At 43.0% G+C, this 18522-nt stretch overlaps 2 protein-coding genes across 23 annotated transcripts in view; one reads left to right on the plus strand and one right to left on the minus strand.

The window, feature by feature from the left end:
* BAALC (BAALC binder of MAP3K1 and KLF4) overlaps positions 1–18522 on the plus strand; it is a 97875-nt gene that overhangs the window by 72012 nt on the left and 7341 nt on the right. The window contains exon 2 of one of the 2 annotated variants that reach the window (XM_009244008.4): positions 8445–8611. The exons of the other annotated variant lie outside the window; for it this stretch is intronic. Coding sequence (XP_009242283.1) covers positions 8445–8611 — 167 coding nt within the window. The remainder of the gene's footprint in view (positions 1–8444; positions 8612–18522) is intronic. 2 annotated transcript variants of the gene reach the window in all.
* Positions 1–18522, minus strand: part of LOC134761961 (uncharacterized) — a 159082-nt gene that overhangs the window by 66274 nt on the left and 74286 nt on the right. For 7 of the 21 annotated variants that reach the window (XR_010141266.1, XR_010141275.1, XR_010141271.1 and 4 more), the window contains exon 1: positions 3486–3695. The exons of the other annotated variants lie outside the window; for them this stretch is intronic. The gene's annotated coding sequence lies outside the window, so the exon portion shown is untranslated. Of the gene's footprint in view, positions 1–3485; positions 3696–18522 lie in introns of those variants that run through there. 21 annotated transcript variants of the gene reach the window in all.

Here is an 18522-nt window from a genome sequence, read left to right on the forward strand (position 1 = left end):
TTTGTGATTTTAGCCCTTACATTTAGATCTTTGATCCTTTTGACTTAGTTTTTGTATATGGTGTGAGGTAGGGGGTGCACTTCATTATTTTGCATGTAGATATTCAGTTGTCATAGCACATGTGTTGAAAAACTATTCTTTACCCATTGAAGTGTCTTAGCACCATTGTCCAGAAAAAAATGACCACAAATTTAAGGGTTGCTCAATATTTTCTAAGAATGTGTTTGTAATAGCCATGCAAAAGGTCACATATTATAGTATTATATGTAGTATGTGGCCAACAATTTCTCATCAGATTGAAGAAATGACAGTGTCCCATTCTAGTTCATTTTAAAGATGAAACAAATTCTTAGTAAGTGGCTGAGCAATCACAGCTTGTTTTACTTATACCTCAGTTTAGACAAAATTATTGTCTGCCATGTGTTCAGGACCTGAGAGCCCAGACAGTGTTTGATGAACCAGAGTTTCACTGGCTGTGACTTTAGAAGATTCTTTCCATATTGATTGCCAATGTCTTATACTTTGGTTTTCTGTCATTGAGGAGAATGACTTGCAGGTTGTTTCTGATGATTTTGGACCAACTCTCTGTGACCACCTTCACCAAGGAAAGCCAGGTGCTCAAGCTAAGTAGAAATTACCCCTTGACCTACTCTCCACATGGCTTTCAGCTACCATTTTTAATTTCTGTACTCTTTCCTCCTGCCCAGCTCCATTTCCAAAATAGCAAGAAGCTTTGGCAAGGAATCCCTGGGGTTGCAATTTATCAGCAAGCTGTGGACACAGCTATTTCCTATCTTTTGGCAAAGTTCAGTGATTTGACTTGTCTCCTGCATGGAATGAAAATTTTGTGAAGGGTGTCAAACAAGACATACTCTAGGGGCACACAAATGTCTCTTAATTTACTGGTACAGACTTCACTATGGAAAAAACATAGATGAGTACTTTGTGACCCTCAAAACTAACATGAGTGTTGATCTCTATGTCAGATAGATAGATGATAGATAGATAGATAGATAGATAGATAGATAGATTGATTGATAGATAGATGATAGATAGATAGATGGATGGATAGATAGATAGATAGATAGATCTATATATATCTATAATATAGATGAGCCTCTGCAGTCTTTAGAATCCCCTGCCTTAGAATCCCTGGGGGTGGGATACAGGGAACGTGTTAAGATGCATATTCCTGGGCCCCTACTGAATCAGAAGTTCTGGGGGAATGAATGTAGAGATCTGCATTTTAACAGACACCCCAGGTGAGCTGCATGTAGTTTCATGCATTAAAATTTGAGAACTGCCTACTTGGGAGTTTTTGCTAATACCACAAGCTTTGGAAACATACAGAACCTGGGTTAAACTTCAATTTCTTCTTCTGTAAAATAAGGGTAATTCTCCCATCTCCCCAGCACGAGAGGAGTGGTGTGGAGTAGACATGCAAATAGAGCCCGGGGTTTAGTACAGTGCAACTTTCACAACAATGTCCCCACTCTGGGGTACTTGATGAGCATTTTGCATAACCCCAGTAGGGTTGCCAGATAAAATTGAAGACACCCAGTTAAACTTTTATCTCAGAAAAATAATAAGTTTTGAATATAAGTGTGGCAGCAGTGCTGAGGGCAGTTTCCAGAGTCTAGGGTTGGTGGAAAGATTTAGGAAGTTGTCCCTTGATAGCCTCCATGCCTCAACCTCCAGCCTTCCCAGAAACACTGTGAGCTCCCAGATTATTTTAATAAATCCTTACTTAAAGCTTTAATTCTCCAATCAATTTCTGTTGCTTACAGCTGAGAACCCTGACTGATACAGCATCTGCAACTCTCTACTCAACAACTGACCATCTGTCTTCCGTTCTCCTCACTTCCCTGAGCTCTCCCTGAAGTCATCAGGGAGACTCAATTGAACAATCTCTCAGGCTTTTCTTGCTGAGAGATTTTCCTGGAGAAGTATGTAGAGGACATGGTCCACCCAAGACAACCTGCAAGGAAAGAGCTAGGGAAATAAAAACCTGACCTCAGTGTGCCACCGCAGACCCTTCCCCTCTAAAGCTAGTTCCTCCCATTGGTCAAACCCCACTAGAAGCCAGTGGGCAAGAGAGCTTGTTGACATGTGCATTCAGGTCAGTCTCTGAGACACAGAGCAGGGTAGAGAGAAGGGGAGAGTGAGACTGGAGGGGCAGAAGAAATATCTCCAACAAGCAGGGTATGTATATTGTCTTGGCTTTGGTTCCCTAGAAACAGAGCCTGAGATTGAGATTTTGTGCAAGTGACTCCTAGGGGCATTCCTGGGAGGAGAGTGTGATGGAGGGAGGGAGAGAAGCAGGATGGGGCAGGACAAGGAGCTGAGCAAAGATGTGGTTTCAGGATTAGTCTAGCCTCAGCCTGATCCTATGGGTCACTTTGGAGTGAAAGGACAGAAATTGCTTAGAAGCAAAGGAGCTGGGCTGTTGTACCCAGTCTCCCCACCAACAGGTATTTTTAGTTGGTCATTAGCATGGACTGCCACTGATATTAATATAACTGGCAAGGCTTCTCCTGGTAAGGGGGCTCCCTTCAGCCAAGGGCAAGCCTTAGGAGAAGAAGCCAGGGGTGGGCTGTTAGCTACCAACATCCACCACACCTGGGGATGGGTGCAGGGTCAGGTGTGTGGATCTGGGCAGGCACTAATAGCATCTGTTGGGAGGACATACAGCTCTGTTGACAGGCCCAGGGGAGGAAAAAATAACTTTCTTTCCACTCTTAGTTCTTAGCTGTGATTAATTCTGTAATGAAAGACAGATTAATAAGAGAAAAGCAAACAGAAGCTCATTAACGTGTATATTTTGCATACACATGGGAGATATCTAGGCAATTACTAAATCTCAAAGAAGTGGCTTGGAATTCCAGCGTATGTAGCATCTACATTTACTATGTAGTAAATTTTTAGAGAAGTGACAAGACAAAGGAAAAGGACTTTGAGTTTCTAGGGGTGAAAAATTATGGGAAGGCAGATAGACAGTAGATAAAGGCTAGTTAGTAAAGCTTGTTAATGTAGATTCCTCTGGTGCCCTCTCCAGGCTGATAAGGGTCTAAATTTGTCTTCAGTGATCAACCTTTGTCTTTCCTGGTAGAGAGGGGAAGAAGCCTTTCCTCTTGTTTAGTGACCAATGAAAAGTAAATTTATGCTCTACTTTTAGGCAAATGGCAGGGGGAGGGGGCGGGTGGGAGGTGGTGGCAGAGAACGTTTTGTAACTACTTTTCCATTGCCTTCAGCTTAAAATAATCCTTATGCCAAAGTGGCATATTTTGGGGTGGCACATTCTGGTCTCCTACACAGGACATATCGCTGGGTGAGGAGGTAAAAAAATTATTTTTCCTTTGTGTTTTTCTGAATTCTAAAAGTTTTCTAACATTGAATCTATTTTCATAACTAGAAAATATGAGTTAAATTAAATCCATGCAGCAAAATCACCTGGTTTGTTACAGATAGAAGTAACAGAAAATTACCTTATATTCCTAACCCCTTGGGGTGTCCTCTTGACCACACTCGGCAGATGACCCCTGCTCATTGTTTGGCAAATGCCAATCCCCCAAGCTGGCCCTGCTTATCACAGAGCTTCTTTGTTTCATCATACTCAGTAAGCCAGTGGCTTAGCACTTAGCTGGTTGTGTGACTCATAAGTCAGGAATGCAACCAGTGTGGCTGATGGAGAGGGGCCAGAGGCGGGGACAGGCTATGCCACCAATAATCAGTGCAATATGTGTGCAGGCGTTGTTAGAACCTTTAGATATGGTCTCACTTAATCTTTACAACCGCCCCATGAAGGTGGCAGTATTATCTCCATTTAATAGATGAGGAAGTCTAGACTGGGGGGTTAAGAAACTAAAGTTGTTATTTTTGTTTGGCCACCAGTGAAAAATGAAAACTCTAGACCAAATGATGGATTTTTAAACTGTGTTTCTAGCAGCCCTTAGGCTTAGCAAAGATGCCAGGGATAGGAGGAGCTGCTGAGAGGGAAGGACTGGCCATTGGCACCTCAGTTATGGCAGCTCTACCTTGGTCTGTTTTATGGGTTGGCAGGGATGGCTTCGTGAATGTGCAGCCAGTGCAGACTCACAGGGCCTCCTGGGCTCACAAGGGGCCCTGCGCTTAGGATCTAATGCTCTGCAGGAACCATCTTGAAATCCTTCATAATTTTGTCTTTTAATGTGTGTTTTATAAGTAAATCCAATGGACAATGGAGCGTGTCCCCGGGCTTGGAGCTCTAAATCATACTTGGCCCCACTTGCTGTTGCCTTTCTGCCTCCCTGGGATATGTTCCCTGCTGCCTGCTCTTGATCCTGGTGCGTTAGGCCTCTCCTTGCTTCCCTGCTGCCCTCCTTGTGGATCAGCAACTGGATTGCATTGGGGGAAGGGAGAAGGGAGCAGTGTTTCATGTCCATCAACCCCCAGAGGGACCTGGCCATAGGCATAGGGAGGATTGGGGTCAGGTGTGCCCCTTGAAGTGTCTCAGGTATGACAAGGGAGTGGCCATCCCCATCCAGGCTGGCAGAATCATGGTGCATTCAGTGGATGGCTCAGTAGGGGCCTCTCACAGACCTTTGACCCAGGTACCAAGTCATGATGCACATAGAAAATGGCAACATCTGGAGGCTGGGTGTGGGGGCTCACACCTGTAATCCCAGCACTTTGGGAGGCCAAGGCAGGTGGATCACTTGAGGCCAGGAGTTTGAGACCAGCCTAGCCAACGCAGTGAGACTCCACCTCCACTTAAAATACAAAAATTATCTGGGTGTGGTAGCGCATGCCTGTAGTCCCAGCTACTCAGGAGGCTGTGGCAGTTCAGTTGCTTGAACCCAGGAGGCAGAGGCTGCAGTGAGTTGAGATCATGCCACTGCACTCCACCCTGGGTGACACAGCGAGACTCCATCTCAAAAAAACAAGGCAACATCTGTATGGCACACTGGGGGAAACAGCAAGCAAAGGGAGCCCTGGCCAGCATTGACTCCCATTCAGCAGCCCCAAGGGCTGAAGGCAGTTCTACCCTAGGCTTAGGAAACGGAGTCTCTACCTTGGTCTTGTGCTTCAGACACCCCTTGCCCCTTTTACCCCATCAGCCCCACCCTTCCCACAGGGTGAGTTATCCAGAGGCCAAGGGGATATATCTACCAAAGCCTCAGCCCTCCTTCATAATTCATTGCTTTTATTCCCCCAGTCCATCACAGACAAATACGTGGTCCTACTTGGTGTGATTAATACACAACTCACCCCACTTGTGACTCACCCCATGAGTTTAAAAGCACTCAACCTAGTTTGCACCCTGCTCAATCAGTAAGTTCAGTCAGACAAGTCTGCCTTTGGATGTTCTGGCAATGTCAAGTTGCTACAGAAATTTGTAAATGCTTGCAATCAGTTCTTAAATGTATCCCACAGCAGACAGTAACAACAGTTTGGTCCCTGGAGGACACTGAGTAGCACTATTCTAGGCTCTTCTGTGGGTGCTGGGACCCTGGAATCCAGTCTGAATCACACCAAATCCAAATCCACACCAAGCCTGCTTCCAGGGTCTTTATGGGCCTGTTTTCCTGATCTCTTCTGCAGGTGTACACTGCCCTAGCCCCAGGCTGTTTGCAGGGAGTGGGCAGAGATGAGACATGTGTACTGTGGTGTTCGTACACATGCATCTCAGGCCCCTTTAGGTACAGGATGGAGAACAGGTGGGAATGGGAAGAGCAGGGGCAGGCTGTGATTGGTGGAGGAAGGAAGCCACAAGGATTTGGGGCAAGCCTAGCTACAGGAATCCATTTCTCTGTTCACCTTGAATCCATCACAGCACCCCAATGTGCTGAGGCCTGCCAGTCAGGGAGCTCTGGACCAGGTATTTTCCACTGTGACTTTCAATGTTTTGAATTCTGATTTCTATCCCACGGTCACAGTTGAAAGCTCATTAGCATTTGGCAGAGCAAGTGGGTGACACACAGATAGGTGTCCTGTGGACACTGCCATCTCACTGCATGGGAACTGCAGTCTTAGCAACTCTGCCAGTCAACACCCTCCCGCCCTTGATATACAAAAATACACTGCACTTCTGATGCCTGCCCCATGGCAAATAATTTCTCAACACCCAGGGAAAGGATTTTGTTTGTTTTTCTTTACGTTAGATTAAAAGCAAGCCCAGGCAAATACCCCAAAGGAAAGAGAAACAAATGACTTTACAATTAAAATATAAACCTACACAATTAGTCATTAGGCATACAAATAATATAACATCTTTAATAAATCAAGAAGCATTAATCCAACAAATGAGATACTTTATTTTGCCTCTTAAAATGACAAAGATGAAAACCAGAAAAGAAAATATTCAGTATTTGTCAGGATTTAGGGAATATTGCTGTCTTATATACTGTTGGCAGATGGTCAACAGAAGACAGACTTTTAGAGGTAAATTTGAAAATATATTGCAAAAGACTTAAAAATGTGTATATCCTTTGAAATCTTGAAAACATTGTTTCATGTCTTCTTATGAAACAATGTTTTCATAAGATGAATGAAAATTTGATGTCAGTCTCACTCTTGATGTTTTTTTTCCTCTTCTGAAGCTGTTCTTGATATCATTTATGTTCTGAAACTTCCCTAAGGTCTGTCTTAGGTTGGGCTTCTCTTGCCAAGTATTTGGTAACCTACTTCAAATTGAGGTTTCACATCTTTCTTTGGTTCTAAGAAATCTTTATTATTTCTGTGAATATTGCTTCCCCTCAATCTTCTCTAGCCTCTCATCTAAAACTCTTATTAGATCAAGGCTTAATTTACTGGATTTCCTAATAATGTTCAGCCCTCTGTGCTACTATGGAGAATTCCTTGGCCTGCCCTTTCAGCTCACTAAACTGCTCTTTCTGTCTATTGTGTTATTCAGCTTCTCTATTGAGGTTTTTTTCTTTCAACATTTAAGATTATTATTTCAAATATCTCTGATTGAACATTTTTGGGTAACTGTTGTCCTCATTTTGTGGTTTTATTATCTCCATTTTTCTGAGCAGATTGACTATACTTATTGAAAATTCTTTTCTGAATACCATATTAACTCCATTTCTTTTGGGGATCTCCATTGCAGAGTTAGTTGTCTCTTTTTTATGGTGTTGGCCTTCCTCAAATGTTTGCTCATTCTTGTTTTTGTACTGATTTTTGTAACTGAAGTTTCCTGCTAGAATGTCATCTGCATCTATTTGAGAGAGCCATTTGGAGAGCAGGGATGGGAACTACTATTGGCCTAACTCTTGGCACTATTTTCAAAATACCAGTCTTCTTAACCTGGGTTTTTCTTTCTCTCAGGTGTCTCCAGCTCCTGAGAGCACTGCCCTTCTCTCTAGTCCCTGCCCCATACAGACTCCTCTATTGTTGCTGACTGGCCTCAGCAGGTGGAAGAGTAGAAAGTCCAGGCTACCTTGCTGCTCCTTGCCTCCCTGTAACTATGGCAGAAACTCTGTCAGCTTCTGACATCTTACTTAGCATTCCCTGTCATGCTTCCTGGGCCACCTTTTCTCTTTCCGATAAGATTCTGTTCATCCTTTATTAACTCCTCAGTGTAGTCCTCTCCCTTTTCAGTGAGGCTATTTATTTAAACTTCTATCATTTCTTGGCATTTGTTGTAAAAGGCACATATACTCAGTCCAACACTTTGAGCTGGAGCTATTAAAAAAAAATCTCTGTATTGGCCAAGCATGTTATCTCATGCCTGTAACCTCAGCACTTTAGAAGACTTAGGTGGGAGGATTGCTCAAGGCCAGGAGTTCAAGATCAGCCTGGGCAACATAGTGAGACCCTGTCTCTACAAAAAATATACAAAAATTAGCCGGGCATGGTGACACGTGCCTTTAGTCCCAGCTACTTGGAAAGCTGAGATGAGAGGATCACTTGAGCCCAGGAGTTTGAGACTGCAGCAAACTATGATCATGCCACTACACTCCAGCCTAGGCAACAGAGAGAGACCGTCTCTCTAAAAAACAAAACAAAATAAAAACCCAACATTTATATAACCTTCAAGCCAGTAATCCCACTTCTAGGAATTTATCCCAAGGAAGTAATTTAAAATAAAGCTTTAACCACAAGGTATTTCATCACAGTAGGATTTATTATGAAAATGTGGAAACAAATATCCAAGCAAAGGGGATTACGTAAATAAATGATGACATAGACATGTGAAAAATAACATGGCAGAATATTTAATGGTATAGAAAAAAGTCATCAAGGTATCATTAAGTAAAAATTTCAGGTTACAGAATTGTTTTAAAATCTCCTTTTTGTACAAAGCATACATGTTCTTACAGAAAAGGGTAGCTCTGCATGGTGGGATTTCTGGCAACTTTTGTTTTTCCATTTTGACTACCTTTTTCTCCACCATTTTGGGATTGTTTGCAACATTTGCCATGTGCAAGCTTCTGGTTCCATCCTCTGCTTACCTCCCCCAGGCGTGCTGGAAGATGGACTGCCCTCCAATGGTGTGCCCCGATCTACAGTCCCAGGTGGAATATCCAACCCAGAGAAGAAGACGAACTGTGAGACCCAGTGCCCAAATCCCCAGAGCCTCAGCTCAGGCCCTCTGACCCAGAAACAGAATGGCCTTCAGACCACAGAGGTAGGGTTGCAGCCACAGAAGCAATTGGGGACTGGAGAATGGGGGCAGGGCTTGCTTCAGGGCGGAGCCATCCAGCAGCTATGTCCAGGGAGGGACCAGGGATGGCTCATCTTGGAAATAAAAAGTCTCTACCCCACCCATGTAAAAATTGCTGCAAACCCCACCCCAAAACCCTGCCTTGAGGGTTGCTGCTTTTTGTTTCCATATGTATGTTTGCTTAAGTAGAGCTTTATTCAAGTATCTTGTTTTCTGTGGCCACTGTCACCATGTTGATGGTGAGGACTGTGCTGGTTAGAGGAACCAGTCTTAGGCCAGGCAGCTGGCCAGTCTCAGGGGTTGGCAGAGAGTCTCAGGGAGTGGGCAAAGGAAGGAAAGAGAAGATCAGAGTGGTTGGAAACAAGCCTCGCATTTTACTCAGGCCCTCCAACCAGGTGGGCAGTGGAAGGGCCCCCAAGGGTGGCTCCCATAGCAGAATGTGGTGACAGCATCATCCCCAGACTCTTGGAAGAGGCAGGGCAGTGATGTCCCTGGACGTGGCAGGCATCCTTTCTTTTCTCCCAGAGCTATTGTTGGGAAGCTCCTCTTATGGGTACAGGAGGGGCAGCCCAGAATGAGCACTCTTAGTAGGCTGGGCTCAGGCATCTGCAGTCTCTTCCTCTTCCACCCAGTTCCTCCTTCTGACTTCCTTATCTTCCCTATGCCCCACCCCCTTCAAAATCCACTGCTTACCCTAGGCTCCATACCCATTTTCTCCTATCTCTTCTGTCAAAATTATACTGAACCAGGTTCATTCTGTCTGTGCACAGCAAACCAATCACTGTGACAATGGGTTTTGCAAAAGAGAAAGTTTATTCATGAGGCAGCCAAGTGAGGAGGCAGAAGAACAGATCCCAAATCTGCCTCCACAAAGATAGGGTTTAGGGCTATCTATGAGATAAAGAAGCTGGGTAATCTAAGGCATGGGGAAAGATGATTGGCAGTGGGGGAAAGTGAAATAATCAGTGGTCTGTGCTTGCATAGTCATGGTTCATGGCTCTTCACAGGACTCATGTTCAGAAAATGGCTGTGTTTGCATGATCTTCAGGAAGAGTTTTGGCCTTCTGACTTCAAAAGGTCACCTCTTGGGCATTTCTACAAACCCAGTTGAAGGGTCAGTGATCTCAACTGGCTTTAACTGGACAAGAGCTAAGCCCAAGTTCCTGAAAAACAACTTTAAGCAACTGTTACAGTGGTGATCTATATGTCAGATATGTAGTCTGTAACAAAGCTAGTGGATTGGTTAGCTATGGGACTTTTAGCTATATGGGTTTTAAGATTAACTAGAAGTAAGTGATTAAAAGAAAGCAATGCAGGTTAAGTTTGATAGGCTTAATCAGGTTAGCCCCCAGTTCCAAAAACTTACTGGTCCTGTCCCGTCGGACCAATGCCACCTGTTTTCTCAGAGTACAACTCATTATCTAATGATGGAATTCTTGCTCATATCAGTGAGTTGCCTCTCTAAGTTTTGGTCAGAAAACCTGTTGCAAATTCATCTCTAAAGCTCATTAACTAAGGACCTTTCAGAAATGACTTAATCTCTCAGAATCTCAGGTTCATTATCCACACAATGGAAATAATACCAAAATGAGTGAACAGATGGGCCTGCTCTTATAAACTAGGATATAGGTAAGAACGGCAGTAAGGATTAACAGGGGATAGTTAGGCATACAGCACCATAATCCACTTAAATGAAACACTAATGGTGGCCCTGCAGACACTGGAGAAGGTAATGGGGGGTGTAGACTTCAGGGTTGTGGTGTCCTTCCTAGAGTTCTGTATTGTCTACTTTGCCTGTGCATAAGGTGGCCTTCTAGAGACCTAATCATCATTGCCATCTCTCAAGACAGTCTGGACCCACAGAACTACGTTCAGAAGCTTGGTGACTGCTCTACCACAGGCCCAGATATTTGTCTTCTAGTCTCCTTCCCACACTTGTGCCCTTACCCTCTGAGCCAGGATGAGCCATGGTCAAGAGGAAGCAGCTTTGCCTGGTGGATGGCATGATCCATACACTTGTTTCCCCACCTCATTTCCTGCCCCCCTCATCCATCACTTTAAAATTATGTTTTGCAGTTTACAAAGTGCTTTTGAGTATACTGGCTCCTTAAGTTCCCCTAAGAGCATTGTGAAGTAAGCATTATCCTCATTTTATAGACAAGGAAACTGAGGTTCATTTGATTGAGTTACATGAATAAGGCCATATAAGTGTTGTAGAAGGATGTTGGTAACTTTAAATTGGAAAAGGTTTCTCTTAAGAAGATAGAACATAAGAGCTTCAAGTACATTTTAAAAATGAATAGTGTATTAGTCAGTTGTTGCCTCAATAATGCTGCATAACAAAACACAGCAACATTCAGTTGCTTGAGACAACACCTCCCCCCACCCCCACCACCACCACCATGGTCAGCTGTAACTTAAATAGGCTCAGTCTGACTTTTCCAGGGCTGGCTCAGTCTGTTCCATATATATTATTCTGGAAATCAGGCCAAGAAAGCAGTAGCTTTCTGGGGTATATTCTTATGACTATGGCAGAAACCCAAGGGGGCAAAACCAAACTACTTGAACACATTTCGTGTCTCTGCTCACATCATACTGACTAATATCCCATTGGCCAAAGCAAGTCAAATGGACAAGCCCAACTTTAAGCAGGGAAACATACTCTGTCCAAAGTGGAGAGAGAGCAAAGAATTAGGAGCAATAATGCAGGCTACCACATACCACATACATACACAAAGAAATGCAACTCATAACTTCAATGAATTCTTATAAGGTAGCACATCCATGTAACCATCATGTAGATGAAGACATAGAACATTATCACCAGCCCAGAAATCCACAATGTCACCATTCTTCTCACTCCTAGTATTATAGATCAGTTTGGTTTATTTTTGAGACTTTTATAAATAGAATCATACAAGTGTGAGCTATTTCATGTCTGGCTTCTTTTGCTCAACATTATCCTTGTGAAAATCACCCATATTGTTCTGAGTTGCAATAATTTTCTCATTTTCATTGTTATGTATATTTCCTTATATGAATACACTGCAATTTACCCATTTTACTTGATAAACATTTGGGTTGTTTCCAGTTTGGGGCTATTGTGAACAATACAGCTTTTAATGTTTGTGTGTATGGTTTGGTGGACAGCACTTCTTTTGGGAATATACCTAGGAGTGGAATTGCTGGGTCATAGGACAGGGGTATATTTGACTTTCATAGACATTGACAAATAGTTTTCCAAAGTGGTTATGCTGCTTTATACTCTAACTAGCAGTGGTTGAGTTCCAGTTATGGAACAAAAGAATTAAAAATCAGTAAGTTGTGCTTAGTCTGTCTTCCTTGTGGTAGCAACTACTTATTTATTTATTTATTTATCTATTTATTTATAGATGAGGTCTCACTCTATCACCCAGGCTGGAGTGCAGTGGTTCGGTCACTGATCTCTGCAGCCTCCAATGCCTGGGCTCAAGCACAGCCTCCCAACTAACTGGGACCATAGGCACGCACCACCATGCCCGGCCAATTTGTTAATTATTTGCAGAGAGGAGATCTCACTATGTTGCCCAGGCTGGTCTCAAACTCCTGAGCTCAAGCAATCCTTCTGCCTCAGCCTCCCAAAGTGCTAGGATTATAGGTGTGAGCCACTGCACCTGGCCACTACCAACTATTTATTCATGTGTGGTCTAGGTATGACATAGGGTGCTAAGCACTTTGTCATATTATCTCTTAATCCTCACAATAACTCTAAAATGTTGACATTGCTGTCTCCAATTTACAGATGGGAATTGAGACTCAGATATAGCTAGGGAAAGCACGCCCCCATGCCACACACACACACACACACACACACACCCCACACACATTTTGGGAGCTCATGGGGCTTTAAAATGGGGCAGGCAGAGTCAGCCCCCATAGGGCTTCAGCAGCAGTGGAAACTGTCACAGGGGAGTGATGACCACACACATGTGCCCAGTGCAGCACCCCTGGGCAGATGATGCATATCAATGAGCAGCCTGTGCAGCTTTTGTTTTCATAATTAAATGAACATGGCTGTGTTGTAACTATTTTCAAAATAAGATCAGGGAGCTGATAACTTCAGTTTTAAGGGTTTATATTTAAAAGATAATCAGTAGTCTTTACATCCTGAGACCTCACCAGTCACTGGCCATTCTGAGTCCCTCAAAGGCCAAGGCAAAGGTTTTCTGTCTAAGATGTTAGTTTAGAAGCTAAGTTTACCTATGATTGATGCTTCTGTCAGCAGAGCTACCTCATACCAACACTCAGGAAGGCTCTCAACTGCCTACTATTTGCCCAAAGAAAATACTTTTCTTTCTATTCCCTCCTGGGCCTTTGATATACTGTTTTTTTTCCTAGTGTGTCTCTTAGACTCTGGACCAAAGCTTTGTGCATTTTCAGTATCTGGCTCAGTCAGTATCCACTTGCCTCTTCCAGTCTTCCATTGCACCCCTATATGAGCTACTAGCATTTCACCATGCTCCCCTTAGGCACCATCAGGCCACCTGGTTGGTGGTTCTTTGGCATTTTTTTTTAAAGCTTTCCTTCTCTAGAAGACCCCTTTCATGAAGCATGTGTCCTCATCCACAGGCCTACTGCAGTGCTGCCCTTCAGATTTACAAAACAAATTTGTATGTGAAAGGCAATCCTTGCCAGGCCTGGAACATTTTTTCATCAGTTCCTATAACTACTCTTAAGATTCATTCATCAAATGTTCATTGAGTGCTGTCTAGGTGCCAGGCACTGTTTCAGTGCCAAGGATCCAGAGGTAGAAAAGACAGACATGGCTTTTGCTCTGAAGAAGCTGCTAGTTTTAATGGAGGTGGGTTGGGAGCCAAATAATATAGAATAAATAAAGCATTTATAGACTCTGTGAATGGTGCTGTGAAGGAAGTAGAAGGTCACTAGTCAGGTGTAGCAGCTACTCTATTTAATGCAGATGCCACCTCACGTTTAAACTGTTTTCCGAAGGGTGATGGGGCAACTAATGTTGCTCATGGCTGTGAGCAACAGCACCTTGTGTTTGGAGCCCTTCTCTACTTCATGTCCCATCAAACAAACCATATCTTCCTTTTTGTCAATTCCCTCCAATCCCCCCGCCTTATGCCGGTGTTAATAGGTGTTAACTGGCAAGAAGATTGCGGCAAAAAATGATCTTTCATAAATTGGAACTGACTGTCTCGGTGGGGAGCTCTTTCTCTTTATTGCACCTTGATTTCCCCAGGCATTTGGGGCCTTACTGACTCCGCAGTGTCTGATAAATCATTGGCTTGGTCTCCTTCATCCAGCTCCCTACCTGAGCTCAACAAACAACACGAGAGGCAGCGCTGTAGTTGCTTGTCTTCTCCTGCTAATTAGTTGTTCAGGAACTTTGGGCTGCCTCCAAACATTTACTCTCTAACCTGAATGTGCCATTTCCTTAGGCTTAGGACTCTTATTCCGCCCCACCCCTCCCAGCCCTTAAAATACCTCCTCAAGTATTCAGCTACAGTAAAAATGTATATGTGGCTATAGCTCAAGTAGAAAAGGCTCTGACATGTGGCTGGCCTTCCAGGGAACCCTCCTGTCTTCAGAAGCTGCATATTTTCAAGTTGCTTTATTATTCTTGACAAAGTGACTGGACCGTGCTAAAGGAATTAGCACGGGGACTGATTCTCAGCTAAGGATTTTTCTCCTCCTCCTCCTCCTGCCCCCTCCCCCAGTGTCTGGTCAACATCATTGGCAAGGCCTGGCCCAGTCTGGGAAAGACAGGTGAAGGTCCACAGAGATAGGAGACCTGATCAAGACAGGAGGTTAGGATCAGCCCAGGATTTCTCCTGGATAACACTAATATGAGACATATCAAGGAAGAGTTTGGAAAGTAAATATGAGTCTCTCCCAGAAAAACAAAAACAGGACATTAAAAGGAGGGAGCGAACAACAGAAACCTCTGGGAAAACCAGAGAGGGAAAGCTATTAGAAGGGCACTTTGGTGTCCTGTGTAGTGCAAGCCTGGGGAAAAAGGAAGCAATTTAGCAATACAGAGATGTGCACCTACCTACTGGCTGCTACCTCTTGTAGAGATTTGTAAGACTCGGTATTCATGTAAGGGTCTGCAGTCAAACCAGTTCAACTGGAAGGCTCTCAGGGCAGAGACTGCCTTATTTTTCTTTATATTCTTCCCTTGACTCTTGAGCCTACTTCAGGGTTATGAACCTAACAGGTACTCACTACCTACGTGTCGATTAACTGAGACAGCCTAGTCATCACTCAGATTAGAAAAGGTTCCCATAGCTTCGACCCCACCTATCCCGGCTCTGCACCACCATCCTGTGATGACTGTTCTGTGGTTGCCCAGTTGCTTTTCTAAAGCAGGTTCTGCTGCCTTCCTAATGTCTGATCTTCTATCTGAGGTTCAAGTTGAAAAGCAACAACTCCTTTTGGCACTTGATACAAACTCCCAGGGTGAGTAAGTCTAAGTGTAGATGGGGAAGGGGGCTGTGGTCTGCACAGAATGTGCTCCAGGCTTGGAGGATTCTTGAGAGTTTTACCTGCAGCATAGTCTGACCCCTGTGTTCCGAGGCTAGCAGCTGGCCCTCGGTGGAGTTGCTAAGATCAAATATCCCCTGACTGACCTTGCATTAATGCCGTACAAATTCACAAAGCAGCAGCAAATAAATTCACAGAATTTGAGAACAATTAGGGTGTGTTATTGTGTATCTTCCTTTCATGAGACCTGTCTGAAAAGAAGTCAAACATCTGGAGTTGCAGCTGCCAAAGCTCTCGTCTTTAATCTTTTGGGAAGGAAGAGAGGATACAACTAATATTTTGAAGTGCCTACAACGTGGCAGACACACTATGACATCATTTTTAACCCCTACAACTCTAAAAAGTAAGCGGCATCATTTCCTACCTGGGAAAACAGAGGCTCAGAAACTAGATATCTGGTCAACATGGCCCAAGGAGTCATGATTTGGCTGTGTTCAAATTCAAACCCAGGTCTGTCTCTGTCTAAGCCCCAAGTTCTTCCTTCCCATTATCTGAAACTTAATGGTGGAGAATTTAGAGTGAGCTTTGGCAGAGTTGTGAGAGGTGGGATATGAAACCTGGGGCCACCATCTTTAGTTTGACTCATCACCCATATTGACATTGGCCTTGAGTTAATTGCATTTGCCTGAGTGGTTTCAGCTGCCTCATTGGAAAAGCGAATACAGTAACATTCCCACCTGTCTCTCAGGGATGGTGCAAGGAATGATTAATCATGGACGTAATTGAAATCTTGCAGGAAAGTTCTGGGACACTGAGGCAGGGCAATGCACAGTTTCTGTTCCCAGGGATTTTTCTTTTCTTTTCTTTCTGAAGATTTATCTTCACACATGTATTCATGGTCAAATTATTTATTGAGTGTCTATTATGCGACAGGCACTAAATTAGAGTCTGGCGATACTATAATGAACGATATAGACTAGGTTCCTACTGTCTTGAAGTTTACAATATGAGGAGGAAGTAAAAAAGAAGTTAAAAAATAAATGCATAATTTAAACTGTGGTTAAAGGCCAGGAAGGAAGTAAAGAATATAGGGAGAGAGAATAACAGAGCCCTGTGCTTGTATATGCCTAGAAAATCTCTGCAATATTCCATAAGAAAATATTAGCCATAATTATCTCTGGGGAAGGCACTAGAAACCCTTCTCTACTCTTTGAATTTCTTTTTGCCATACTTATGTCTTCCTTTTATAATTAAAAATACTACTTACACAGAAAAATTGGTGTCTCACACATCATAATCTCAGAAGCCGTGCTTTTCTTTGTTGTCTGCGAAGAACTATGAAAAGGTTTGTATAATCCCATGTTAGGTACAGATATATTTGTGGAGTTCAAGAAAGCCGAGAACATCTCTATTTCCATTTGGGGGGAAAGTGAGAAAAGGCTGAACAAAGGTATCTGCAGTCTTGAATCCAGGTCTCCAGGAGCAGCCAAGCTGTCCCAGCCTCCACAGGAAATGGGCTGATTATTGACATCTGAACCCCAAGATAAACAAGTCCATCTGGATCAGAGACTGCCAAGAGGTTATCACGGTCAATCTGGTTACCCTTGAGAAATGGCAGGCTACTTTTAATTAAAGAGGCAGTATCAAGAAGACTAAAATCTATGATTCATGGGGTAGTAAAGCTGCAGAAATTAAAATAAGGTAAGGAAAGAGTTGAAAAGCTATAAAACTAGGTGAGAAACCAGAGGTGGTCCATTAGCAAGAGTCAATGGTGATAAAACTCACAAAACAAGAATGTTAGAAGTAGAGGAAGGATTGGCACGGCTGCATGAGAAAAAGGTGCTAATTAGGCTCCTCTCATTATGGAATTGGGGGCCATACATTTTTTTTAAGCCAGTAATTGCAATAGAAACACATTTTCTTTTCCTGTCATTAAAAAGGGATGGGGGTGTGATGTTAAATAAAAAGGTTTGGCTGGCTGAAAACTACATCAGAGGGGAAAATATGTTGTATAAATCATCACAGGCACTGAGGGACAAAATGGTGTGATTGTTTCTTGTATTTATGTTGCTCTTCTCAGCAGAGGGCAAAACAACTCACTTCTCCAAACTTCTAGATAAAATATCTGGCATTGTAGTTCTTTTTCTCATCTTCTTTCTCTCTCTTGTTTGGGCTTGAAATCTAAGGTTTTTGAGTTGTAACTAGCTTGTGTTGACGAAAAGAGTCAAACTCTAAAATATCTGAAGAGATTTATTCTGAACCAAATATGAGTGACCATGGCCCATGACACAGCCCTCAGGAGATCCTGAGAACATGTGCCCAAGGTGGTTGGGGCACAGCTTGGTTTTATATATTTTAGGGAGGCATGAGACATCAATCAAATACATTTAAGAAATACATTGGTTTGGTTTAAAAAGGCGGGACAACTCAAAGCAAAGTGGGCAGGAGGGGGGCGGGGGCTTCCAGGCTATAGGTAAATTTAAACATTTTTTGGTTGAGTTTGTCTAAAGACCTGGGATCCATAGAAAGGAATGTTCAGGTTAAGAAAAAGGATTGTGGAGACCAAGTTTTATTGTGTAGAGGAAGCTCTTAGATGGCAGACTATAGAGAGAGCAGGTTGTAAATTTTTTACAGACTTACGGGGTGGCTGGCTCTTAGTTGATTATCTCCTGGATCTGGGAAGGAAGAAAGGAAAACAAAGGGGAAAAAGGATTCTCTCTAGAATGTGGATTTTTCCCACAAGAGACTCTGTGGGGCAATTTTAAGATATGTCAGGGAAATATATTTTGGGGTAAAACATTTTGATTTTCTTCCTTGTTATGCCAGAGTCAGACTGGAAAGTTAGACACAATATACAGAGTCGAACACAGCCTATCTGATGAGAATTTATGGTTTGTAGGTGATGACTCCCCAGGCCCCTTAGATAGGAATTTGGGCAAGATAAAAAAATCAGAGTTTAGTCCTCAATTGCAACGACTACCAACCTCTTAAACATCCTCATGGCTGCTTTTGGTTGGGTACTTTTCCGGCGATGACTCAGATTCAACAGCTTCTCTTTCATAAAACATTTCTGAGAAAATGCATTGTTGTTCTAATTGTTTAATTTGCTAACTTAAATGCAGTGTCATTATTTGAAAGTGAATTTGTTTATGGCTTGGAACCTTTTGAGCCCATATCATGGGAGTTACAGAACTCTAGTTTGTCCTTTATCCGGAAGCACAACTTTTAGAGTTATTGTTGTTGACATTTAGAAGTAGCAGTAGCAGTAGTCATCGTTTCAGTATAATGAGGCTTTATATTTTAATTTGCTGTTTGACTGACATCATCTTTTTACAAATAAAATTAATGTTAATAGCTGTAATTGAGGTGACTAACCATCCTGGTTTGCT

The sequence above is a fragment of the Pongo abelii genome, chromosome 7, assembly GCF_028885655.2.
Source record: "Pongo abelii isolate AG06213 chromosome 7, NHGRI_mPonAbe1-v2.0_pri, whole genome shotgun sequence".
Taxonomy (NCBI): Eukaryota; Metazoa; Chordata; class Mammalia; order Primates; family Hominidae; genus Pongo; species Pongo abelii.